Source organism: Protobothrops mucrosquamatus, unplaced genomic scaffold (genome assembly GCF_001527695.2).
Source record: "Protobothrops mucrosquamatus isolate PMUCROS unplaced genomic scaffold, P.Mucros_1.0 scaffold1701, whole genome shotgun sequence".
Lineage (NCBI taxonomy): Eukaryota > Metazoa > Chordata > Lepidosauria > Squamata > Viperidae > Protobothrops > Protobothrops mucrosquamatus.
Genome location: NW_015387853.1, coordinates 37,395 through 49,975, shown reverse-complemented (window position 1 = coordinate 49,975; position 12,581 = coordinate 37,395). Strand labels below are relative to the sequence as shown.

General features: G+C 39.7%; 1 protein-coding gene across 1 annotated transcript in view; it reads left to right on the top strand.

Annotated features, from left to right (window-relative positions):
• Nucleotides 1–7,629, top strand: part of KIF20B (kinesin family member 20B) — an 86,210-nt gene extending 78,581 nt beyond the window's left edge. Inside the window, exons 32-34 of the mRNA XM_029285439.1 lie at nt 1,824–1,971; nt 4,509–4,651; nt 7,365–7,629. Of these exons, the coding sequence (XP_029141272.1) occupies nt 1,824–1,971; nt 4,509–4,651; nt 7,365–7,433 (360 nt within the window). The 3' untranslated portion in view covers nt 7,434–7,629. The remainder of the gene's footprint in view (nt 1–1,823; nt 1,972–4,508; nt 4,652–7,364) is intronic.
• Nucleotides 7,630–12,581: the final 4,952 nt, after the last annotated feature.

The following is a 12,581-nucleotide window of genomic DNA, read 5'->3' as shown; positions in this document are numbered from 1 at the left end:
GAACAGCTATATCTTTTTTCAGTGTCTCTATATCATGTTGAATGGTTATTAGCTGTTCAAATATTGAAACTACAGTTTGTGCTGTGAGAAGACATTGCTTTGCCATAAACTCTGTTGTATTCTCCCACGGTAAGCACTCCCCACTCTGAGTTAGATTGTTGTTGTCAACCTTCTTAGTCTTTATCTTAGTCTCCATGCCAGCTATATCTGGACTCATTATTTGTGAAAATAGCTGGCTGTCATTTTGCTCCCCTCCCCCCAGATTGGAAAAGTCCAGTATCTGCTGTTTTGTCAGATCTCTTTGCAAGTCCCGTTCTAGTCTCTCTAGCTTGTTGGAAATGGAGGGAGGGGAAATAGTTTTACTTGCAAGTCTCTTGCCAACAAAGTGTTCCTCAATTTTTGGTTGTTTTGCATTCTTCACTGGTAGGAGAGACCCCGGGCTGGTGCCATGGCGTTTCCTTCTTTTACCCATGCCTCCGTCCTATTCTGGTGGCTTCTGTTTCCAAAATATACTGGCCTCTCCGGTATATATACTTTATAAAAAGTCTTTGACTATTATAAAAAGGTCAAACCAGGTTTAAAAAGGGTTTAAAAATAGGTTTAAAAGGGTTAAAATAGGTTAATATAGGATAAAAATAGGTTAAAATGCAATGTTAAAAGGGATTAAAAAGTTAGAAGTTAAAATAAAAATAAAAGAAAATAATAATAATAAAAAAAGCTTTTGCTTTTGGAGGAGCTCTTTACAGCCTTTGCTGCCTGTCCACCATCTTGGCTCCCTCATAGCAAAACTACACCCACCCCATTGCTGGCAATGGAAAAAAAGTTGCGATACGTCACGACACATCACATGACATTGCGAGGTTGACACCCCTGGCCTATTTGAATGGTCAGCCTACTTCAACTTTTATGACTATCAGATGTTTGGACTTTCTGAGAATTCACTCACCAGTAAAGCCCTTGCTGAGAATTTTGGGCCACAAAATCCAGATATCTGGAGACTTGCTCAGATTGGATAAAGCTGATTATAACTGCAGCAGCTGGAAACCATCTAGATCAGACATGTCAAACACAAGGCCCGGGGGCCGGATGCGGCCCGCGAAGTGGTTTCATGTGGCCCGCAAAGCCATCCTGGAAACTGTGAGGGAACGGCCCCCTCTGCCTTGGCCCTGGCCTAGGCCGGCCGGAAGCCAATGTACAATTTTGTGGTGGCCATCTATGCTGAAACACATTCAGTCTTAGCTCCATAAGGTCCCCCCCTGCATGGCCTGAGAGGAACAGTGAGGCTCCTCCAGTGGGCCATGCCTTGGCACTTGCCCTGGTCCCACCCCCTTCTGCCAGAGACCCTCAGATCTATCCCACTCTTGCCCAGGCTCCCACAGGCACACTTGACACGAACGATGTAGAGCTGGCCACACCCACCCAGTAGGCCACACCCACTCCATCCACACCCACCCAGTAGGCCGCACTCACCCTGGCCACACCCACCCGGCCCCCTGAGGGCAACCACAATGCTGATGCGGCCCTCAATGAAATTGAGTTTGACACCCCTGATCTAGATTCTAGCCAAAGTGGAGCTACTAAGGAATAAGACAAGGACTGCGCAAATGAACCCCTATGCTTTTGAGTAGGGATATGTAAGACATTGGAAATATGTGTGAGAACTAAGTTCAATATCTAATGTTCAAACATGGTAATCTGATGCAGGTATACTTTTTATAAAGGGCAATATAACAATAAATATTTTATTTAGCAAATAAATGTTTTATTTAGCAAATATATTTAAAATGTTTTAAATATAGTTTTATTGTTTTCTATTGCTTTAGACTGCTGCTCCTAACCCCTCTGTCAGAAAGAATTATTCCTTAAGAAATAAACATGCATCAAATATAAAATCCACAGCATCCCCAGGTGGAACCCTACAAAAATTTGGCAATCTCTTGCAGAATTCTCCTACAATCATACAAACTAAAGGTAAGCAGCAAAACAAAGAAGCCTATTCTATTAATATGAAGCAGTTATGAGATATTTCTGTTGTTCCATCTGGAACGCTGCATATTTTAAAAGGGACAGTTGGTATTTAAACTACAGAGCAGAAGAAATCCATTTTGGGCATCGTTTTTTGTGTTCTTAGATATATATTTTTTTAATTGCTGGAGGGACATTGAAACTGTAATTTAATTAGTCTCAGCCTTACCTCATTTAGAGTCAGGGCTTTAAATGAAATACTTGTCTTTCCTGAAATGATGGCCTCTAGAAAACTGTAAAATATTTCAACAAGTTCTCTTTTGAGTTTGAATCAGCTGTTCCAAAATTACTGGAAATCTTCCAATGCTGCCTTAACAATTCTGGAAGTGTCAAAATAGCCTTATTTTGAATTCAAAACAGAGTCATTTTGACTTTAGACTCTTCCAGAAGGTTTCAGACTCTTTGAAAGAAAGGTTTGTTTTGAGCTTGAACAACTTTAAGTCCAGAATCTTTGCACTCCTTTTAGAAGCTTTTGTAAACCTTAAAAATATGGTGTGATAAATTGTTGAACTAAGACAAGGATGATCCAAATTCTTACTTGGGCATGACTGCTATAAAATCACCATTGCTCTCTATGTCATAAATTTGCTTAGGATAAAATGAGTCGGAGAATAAAAAGTATATTAAGCATATTAAAGAAAATGTGCTTGGCTGCATGTACCTAATGGAATGTATATGCAATTATTTATAATGATAAGCATAAGGAGGGCAGAAAATGCAGTTGGGTGAGAGTGAATCAGTAATGCTCAACATAAAACTATGAGGGGCAGAGTGCACAAATCACGTATTGGCCATTTGTCATCTTCTAATTGTGCTGGACTGTAAATCCTTAACAGCCATTTTGGTAAATGACATAACTCTCTCTCTCTCTCTCTCTCTCTCTCTCTCTCTCTCTCTCTCTCTCTCTCTCTCTCTCTCTCTCTCTCTCTCTCTCTCTCTCTCTCCCTCTCCCTCTCCCTCTCCCTCTCTCCCTCCCAGAGCTGTAATCATATTAAATACTACCATATAGTGTAACATTGAAGTGCAATATTAGGGGCAGCACAATGGTGAATAGAATGTGAAGGATGTGTTTATATAATGTATGTTCTTATTTGTGTTTTTACTTGTGTGTAGTGTGCACTGTACACCACTTAATTTCATGAGTTACACAATGACAATAAAGATATTCTATTCTATTCCATTCCATTCCCTCTTTCCCTCTCCTGGCTGGGGAATTCTGGGAGGAGAAATTCACCTGTCATAAAGTTGCCAAGGTTGAGAAACACTGTTCCAAATCATTGCTTACAATATTTTCATTTTGTTGAATAAATTTCAGTTGTATGGATCATGGCTTTTAAAAACAACTTCCAGGAGAAGAAAGGAAGAGATTTAATCGAGAAACATTAGTCTTTAAACTTTTTTATTCACTGATGGTCTAAATCAGAGTCTCTCAGAAATCTCCATGTACTTCTTATGCAATGCTAGAAGTTTACAGAATGCAATCTGAAAATCCCCGGTCTAGATACAAATAGAGCAGCGGTTCTCAACCTGTGGGTCGCGACCCCTTTGGGGGGGTCGAACGACCCTTTCACAGGGGTTGCCTAAGACCATCGGAAAACACATATTTCCGATGGTCTTAGGAACTGAGACACCACTCTGCATCCGTCTCCGCATGGCCTCCTGCGCCATTTGCAGAGAGAGAGACAGAGAGGCACTTTCCCTTCCCTCTCTCTCTCTCTCAGGCGGACTTACCTCCTGCAGGGCTCCTGATTGGCCCTGCGCCCGGGTGCCCCACCCCCTGGGAGAAGCGCAGGGGGTGGCAGGGACCCCCGACGATGCAGCCATGCCGCCACCGGAGCCGCTGCCTCTCATCCTGCTACCCCTCCCCACCCGTTCGGGTGAGGACCCAGCGGAGGCTGGGCCGGGGGCGGCGGGGACCCCCGACGATGCTGCCGTAAGAGAGAGAGAGAAAGAGAGAGAGGAAAGAGAGAAACAGAGGGAAAGAGAAAGAGGGAGGAAACAGAAAGAGAGAGGAAAGAGAAAGAGAGAGGAAAGAGAGAAAGGGGGAGAGGAAAGAGAAAAAGAGGGAAAGAGGAAAGGGAGAGAGAGTAGAGAGAGAGGAAAGAGAAAGAGAGGAGAAAGAGAGAGAGAGAGGAAAGAGAGAGAAACAGGAAAAGAGAGAGGAAAGAAAGAGAAAGAGGAAAGAGAGAAAGAAGAGAGAGAGAGAGAAGAAAGAGAAAGAGAGAGGAAAGAGAGAAAGAGAGAGAGGAAAGAGAGAAAGAGGGAGAGGAATGGCACTTCTCCAACCAGGCTGGGCGGAGCGGCTTTCCTGCCCCTCCTCCCCGGCCAGCTGGATGGGGGGTTGGGGGTCACCACAACATGAGGAACTGTATTAAAGGGTCGCGGCATTAGGAAGGTTGAGAACCACTGAAATAGAGCAAGCAATAAGATAGAATTGCACTGTTTTGAATAAAAGAGAACATTTCCTACTGTTCTCTTTCCAGCAAAGAAGCTGATGGCAACAATGAAATCTCCCAAATCTACTGATGAAGAAACTGTTACGAAAAATGATGACAAAACCAAGAAAGCTAAGCGAAAGCTACACTCAGTCAATATTTCTAATCCTGTTGAATTTTCTGGTCATGTGGTAAGTGATTCTACGAAGCATTTTGACCAACTCAGAGTGTACAGCCTTTTGAAAGCTGGGAATTTCACCTAATTTTGTGGGGGTGGGGGTGGGGGAACAGAGATGTTATAAAAAAGCTCATGATGCTTAGATCAAGATGAGGGCAGTGGTGGGATTTTCCATGTTTTTGTTTGGCAAGGGGGATAGCTTTAGTGTTTTGTACTTTAAAAGAAAACTACCAGGTAGTCCTCAACTTACAACCACAATTGAGCCCAAAATTTCTGTTGCTAAGTGAGACAGTGTGTTAAGTGAGTTTTGCCCCATTTTACAACCTATCTTGCTACAGTTGTTAAGTGAATCATTGCAGTTGTTAAGATAGTAACACGGTTGTTAAGTGAATGGAGCTTCCCCATTGCTTTTGCTTGTCAGAAGGTTGCAAAAGGGGATCACAAATCCGGGACACCCCAACTGTCATAAATATGAGTCGGTTGCAAATCGCCTGAATTTTGATCACATGACCATGGGGATGCCACTACAGTTGTAAGCGTGAAAAATGGTCATAAGTCACTTTTTTCAGTGCCATTGTAACTTTGAACAATCACTAAACGAACTGTTGTAATTTGAAGACTATCTCTATATTAAGTCAATTTTACAGTTTTCTCTGATGATGGATAGACATAGAATATGATACTGGTATATTGTGTAGAGACAATATAGACTTGGGATATTTTCTGATTTTTCTATTATTATTAGCTTTCCTCAGAGGCTGCCTTGACCCATCCAAGCCATCTGCTAGGAATATAACTAAAACAAATGCATTTTCTATTGCATTCTGTGTCTGTTCTCCTTAACTCTCTCTCTCTATCTTTAAGTTTATTTTTATATATGTAAGTTCCTGACTCAACTAGTCCTCCCAAGGAAGTAGAACTCTTGAAACAGGCATCGTCTGAAAATGAACTTTTATTGAGAGATAGTGATAGCAAGAGAGCAAAGCATGATCTAAAGTTTTCACGTGCAAAACGTCACATTAAACCATCCCTCCCCAAACCCCATCTCAATGGCCAAATGTCCAGTTTGAGATCATCCAATCCCCAGGTGCAAAGTTGTTATGGGAACCAAAGTAATAAGCGCCGTTCCAGGCGTCATTCCTGGGGTTTTGTTTCTCTCTCAATGTCCCCCCATCGAAGTGGAGATAAGGCAGATGACCCATGGCACATTCCTTCTTCCGTTCACACCCAGAGGCATCAAAGGGGTAATGAACAAAGTGGAAGAAATCCAGAACCGCCCTCCCCCCTTCCCAGCAGACTAGTAGGCCTGGCAGTTAAGGGCCATCCTCCCCCTCCCAGCAGAATGACAGACCCAAAAGCAGAACAAAGAAGCAGATTGAAAGATATAAATGCTGAGTGTCTGACAATATGCTTCTACTTTAATTGAAATCTGTACCATCCAGTGGGTTTGCCAAAGTAAATGTGCATAAGGTGATAGGCTTAATATTTATCCTTAATAATAGGATTTCAGCAAAATCAGCATTTTCGACTTCTGTCTTGAAGCTTAGTCTTGACTGCCTTCAAAGCTGATGACAGTCATTATTTTGGCTTGAATAAGATGTATTGATTGTATATTAGTTATTCAATAAACCTTAAGCTTACATCCTGCCCCACTTTTCAACTGCAAGATTAACACAAAAATCAAAATCTCCTGATATGGATCAGCCAGAATGCAGCATTATATCCAAATTAAAAGTAAACTGCTTAATCATAAAGCCGAGAAGAGCAAGCAACGTTCATTACCTGTATTTGGATTTAGCTTGTTTTTACTACCTTTAGGTGAGATTAGTGACAATTTATCTTGGTTTAGAGGCTTTATTGATTCCAGTATCCAGATATGTCTTATAGCTGTGCTGGAGGAGATCACATATGTTTCTGGTTTGTTCACGGTACAAATAGAACAGATATTAATCACCCAATTAAACCATTGATAAATGTTTCATGGCAATTGAATTATCTCAATCTTTAACTATGTTTTGTTGAAACAAAGTCTTAAGTTAGTTTGCACATAATGCTAAACCATAAACCATGGGTCAAGTAACTTGTCAAATGGGAAACACCATCATACAATAATAAATGAAACTATAAACATTATCTAAAAATAAGATGGTCAGAGTTCTGAGGCTTATAACTTTTCCTTGACCATGTGGGACTTTTTTTTTTGTCTTTTTGGATAATATTGAGAGTCAGCAAGCATAACCTAAGGATATTCTTAGCAGAAATCCAAAATACATTATTGCTTAGCATTTGGTGCTAAAAGCAATTTTATTTTATTTTATTCAAGGTCTGTTGTTAGTCATCTAAGAGTCATGAATTCAGATTGCTAAGCAGCCTTAAGAGATTATAGTCTAAAAAGTAATATCTTTTCCACATCATTTGGCTTCTAGTTGGACAAGTACTGAACACTGGATTATTTTTCTACTTTACATCAGATCTACGGCAGCTTGGGACTCTGAAACCATCACCAAGCTCCCCTAATTATAAAAATATAAAATATGATGGCCTTCATCATGCAGTTACTTGGGCACTAAAGATACTTGATTGCCAGCCCCTATAACTTGAAAGCTCTTGTAAACTTGGGAGGTTTAGCTTCTTTTTCTTTATTGGTCCGAGAAAGATTTTGTACTTTGACCAAGTACTATCTGCTTACCTGATTGGTTAGAAAAACTTTTTCATTTCTTTTTTAGATTGTTGAGGATCAAAAGGAAAGCCATCATGAAATCATCAAACGACGACTCCGAATGAAAAAAAATTAGTAATATTCTTTTCATGGAGAATCATGTATAGAATTGTTCAATAGATGTTATCGATGCTGTAACTGCTATTTCCATTATTTTCAAATCATTGGTGTAGATATTGTTGATATTGCTGTAAAAAGGAGCGAAGGGAAATTAAAATACGTTGAAGATTCCTTGGTATTCTATTATATATGTAGTTTCTTCTGAAGCCATATTACACAAGGCTGAATCTGCAATTTTAACAGTGTGGTATAATGATTAAGGTGTTGGGGTAGAAATGGGGTGAATCTGATTTTAGCCCATCCTCAACCACAAAGAGAGCCAATTTAATGTAGTGACTAAGACATTGGTCTAGAAACCAGGAGATCATGAGTCCTAGCCATGCTTTAGACATAGAGCCAGCTGGGTGACCTTGGGCCAGTTATTCACTCTCAGCCATAAGAAGTGGGCACTTAGAAACCACTTCTGAAAAACCTTGCCCCACCAAAACTGCAGGGACTCAAAAAACTGACTCAAATACACACACATACACATACACAACCACAAAAGCTTACTGAATGATGTTGGGCAGGTCACTCTGTCTTTTGTATAAACTGCTCTATATTCTACCATAGCTTCTGAATAAAAAGCAGAAGGTAAATCAAATAACTAAATGCTCCCAAATATCCTTTGGTCATGGAACTTAGCATCTTTATGATCTTGACTTGGGAAGGTTTTTAAAGCAAGCCATGTTTCTTGACTTTGAGTTGTTAAACCTGACAATAACTGCTGGGGGAACGACTGCTGTTAACATTCCTGTCATTAGTCATGAGGCCCTGGGCCTGTACAGGCACTCTTTTGACTTAAAACCAGAATTGAGCCCAAAATTTCTGTTGTTAAGCAAAAAAAAGTTGTTCAGTGAGTTTTGTCCCATTTTTCGACCTTTCTTGCCACAGTTGTTAGGTGAATCTCTGCAGTTGTTAAATTAGTGACATGATTGTTAAGTGAATCTGACTTCCCCATTGACTTTGCTTGTCAGAGGCTCGCAAAATGTGGTCACATGGTCACCAAACGGGACACTGCAATCGTCATAAATAGGACCCAGTTGCCAAGCGTCCACATTTTGATCATGTGACCATGGGGATGCTGCAATGGTCGTAAGGGTAAAAAATGGTCATGTCATTTTTTTCAGTGCTGCTGTAACTTCAAATGGTCACTAAATGAACTGTTGTAAGTTGAGGACTACCTGTAATTCAACAACTGTAGGGTTGAAGGTGTCTCTTCTCCTCGGAACAATTCCAAGGGAAAAAAACTTATAGTACTAGAAATGGAGTGAATTTTCTATCTTAACTCTTTGGCACAAGAACTGATAATTTTAGGGAACTGCCATTTAGGCATAGAAGGCAACACCCACACCAACTTATGTTAGTGGTTGTATCTATTGCAACAAACTGTTTATACATTCTCAGTCTACTGCTTTATGTTGTAGGTTTTTGCCATAGTGGTGGCAGAGCTGAAAGCTCCACCTTGTTAGCTTTTCTTTCTAATTCAATGCAGGAGTTCAGCCCCTTTAGCGCTGTGTAGTGCCAAGGTTGCATATTCTAAAACGTTGGCTTCCCTGTGGGATTTCTATTTTAATTTTTTTTTAACAAAATGATGAGTGCAAAAAGGCTCAGTCTGAGCAAGATATATTTATTTTAATGACTGCACTTTTGTGCAATACAGGGAGGGAAATTAAGCATTTTCATAGTTTCATTACACTGATCCCCCTTGTATCTATGGAGATTCTCAGTCATCCAGGTCATGGTTGTCCCAAAAGTGCTTTTTAAAAAAAGGCAACTGGGCTTTGTTTTTCCCTTGAAGACGTTTCGCTTCTCATCCACGAAGCTTCTTCAGTTCTGACTGAATGGTGGAGAATGGAAGGATTTACATTCCTTGCAGTCGTCTGGTCATTAGTACTCTTCCCCCTCATCTTCAGTCAATGCAAAATGTGTCTGCTGAATCTTCTAGAAGAAGCTTTGAAGTACCATATTGTCCTCCATGCTTCCTGGATGATGTCTGTGCCGTATCTGGGAAATACATCTTTCGTTTGTACAAAGAATTTGCAAAAATCTCAGGAGAGTGTTCTGAGACTCTTGCATGTTCTCTCTGAAGATGGGAGCAAAGATGTATTTCCAAATATTCAAGGGAAAAGTCTGGCATTTTTGTAAAAAAAACATTTTGCCATTTACCTTTGGAAAGCCAACAATTTCTAAAGCAGCACCTGATGCACTGTGCCTTCTCTGGTGCCCAGACTCCTGGTCCAACCAATTTTATTATTAAAATTTAATAAACATGCTCATAATTGTACGTTGATGGGGAACTAATTCTTCAGTTGCCCTTGAATGAATGTCTGCTTTGTAGTTGGTCATGCGTTCCATAGAGCTGTCTTACGCAGTATTCATAATATATTTTCAAATTTTCAAATATGCCCAAAATTTCAAATAAGTCCACTAGTCTAAAACATTGGAGATCCCTGGACCTCCAACCTTCCTTATATCCAAATAGGCCTTATAAAGTTACCTTTGATAGATCATTGCAACTGGCACGAATAATATCAATTCCATCATTTGTGTGATGTCACTTGTTCCACTTTATTTTCCCCCACAGAGCCCAGTGGCAATAACATTTCAATATTCTATCACAGGGGTGTCAAACTGCCGGCAATGGCAAACTGTGCCGATACGTTCTGCGACGTCACGTGACGTTGCGAGTTTGAATCAGAATAAGAGAATAATAGAGTTGGAAGGGACCTTGGATGTCTAGTCCAACCCTTGCTCAAGCAGGAATCCCTACACTCCATTTCAGACAAATGATTGTCCAATCTCTTCTTAAAAACCTCCAGTGTTGGAGCACTCACAACTTCTGAAGGCAAGACATTCCACTGATTAATTGTTTTCACTGTTAGGAAATTTCTCCTTAGTTCTAGGTTGGTTCTCTCCTTGATTAGTTTCCACCCATTGTTGCTTTCTTGTCAACCAATAAGATTTGGATATTGAGTTGGTTGTCAGTTCCACTTTTGAGCTAGTTGGGTCTATGCATAGTTAACGGTTAGAAACAGACTGAGCTGGTGGCCCTCCTTCATCCTGTTGTCTAACTCAGGCAATTGTCAATCAAATAAGATCTGATATGTTTGTTTCTACAATGATTGAATGATTTTGTCTGGGTCTCTGGCTTAGTTTAAATTAGGAGGTAAATAAACCTCCGCTAGATGGCACTTCAGCACCTTTTTAAAAGTAAAAATGAGGTGTAAAAGAATCCCATTTTCAAATGTTTTTATCTTGAAGAGTTTAGGTTGCAGAAAGGGGAAAAAATGCTTATTTGGACCAAAGCACAATGTAATACAATCAAACAGGTAACGGCTGAGGCCTTAGTCACCATCTGGCAATCTACTTTGAGCAGGAAGTATTAAATGGTATGTAGCACACTCTTTTAAGATATTCTCCAGGTTGAGCTTCTGCAAATAATAATGGATGCTCAGTTTGGGGATGGCAAAAATCTCACATCCAAGAGCAAAAATAATCCCTTGCCTTTGGTGTTCTATTTTATTGTTTTGAAGTAATGTTTCTTTTTAAAAGAAAGTTGCCAGTAAAGGGAGGGGGGGTTGCTTTGAGTGCTGGTCCTGTCTAGCTAATTTGTAAGAGGATTGGACGCTGTAAATCTAGATGGTAAGGCATTAAAAGACAAATGTGTCAGCAGCGACATAAATCTGCAGTCACTGGGCTCTCCATTTCCCTAAGCCATAATGCAGTTTATTCAATTGTAGATATAACATGTTGTGTGAACTCCGCCATTGAGGCTAATAAACCATGGTGTTTGAAATTAGGCAGTTTCTAGCACATAAAGGATAATCAAAAGAGCCTCCACATGTTAGGATTCTTGATAAAGCTTGTTTTCAAAATGATAAGGGTTCCCCAGTTGGAGTGAGAGTCCTTTAAGGAAATGGAGGCTGGGGGAAGGAAGAAAAGAAATAATAGGAATTACCTACTAGTTTCCTTTGTTCACATTCCTCCTTATTCCTTTGTCACTGCTATTTTAACAAGCTTTCACGCTATGTTTTAATAGAGAATGTTGAATAACTGTTTTCAAACTATTGCAGAGATTCTAAGATGCTTAGATAATAACAAAAACGTGGATTCTTATTCATAAAGGAAATAGAAATCACATTTAGGTAGAAAAAAGAAAAGAGTTTCTATTTAGAAATCCTGGGTTGAACATGGTCAGTGGGGACCTTCTTGTGAGCTTCTTATCTACCATGTCTTTATATTCTTGCCAACATATATAAATCTTTAGTACTCTTATAAAAAGCTTGATGATCAAGGGCTCTTCCTGACCTTATTGGGCAGGGAGATGGGGAACTATAAACATGTTTACATTTTATTAATTTACTGAAAGCCTTTCCAGAACTTGATGAAATCTTGTTGGTAGGTTTGTTTCTAAATGCCTGCAAGCAAACACACGTTTTGTCTGAAGATTGTAATTAAATTCAGGCTCTTTTTTCCCTAGTTTTGTTGTCTTCAAAAAATTGGATAAGACCTATGGATGTGACCCTTTCTAAATTTGCTGCCAAATTTGTATGTTTTAATGCATCAGAAGGAGAAAATGATTAAAGCTACCATATTTAATAATTCCGTTGAAATTAAATTTAAAGAAAGGAAATCTAATTTACTCTGCCTCCTGCCACATAAAGAAAAAAATGTAGTCCTTACTCCTTATTTTGTTTAAGGGGTTATGAAGAACTCCAAAGCACATCCCCTACTTGTGAACTTCAATTGGTCTAATAAAACTTTACTGTCCTTTTCTAGACAAAAGAGTGCTTTCATCCTTTACTTGGCATGCTATCCAAGGAGGAGAAGAAAAATTGCTTTCTCTAACATAGGCAGCAGCACCAAGCTAACCTTGGCTAATCTTGAAAAAGTTTAGCAAAGTCAGGCATGGTTGTTGCTTGGAAAGCAGACCACTAGGAAATCTCAGGCCTACAGACTAGAAAACATTAAAAAAAGAGGCGGTGGCAAATTATTTCTGGATTGTTACCAAGAAAAAAAACCAGTGCCATCAGGAAGGGATGTTTTGTTTTATTTTAATTGCATTGCCTGGTTGTTTATACTGTATTCCACCCAGAGTTATAGTAGAGTTGAGCGGTCTAAA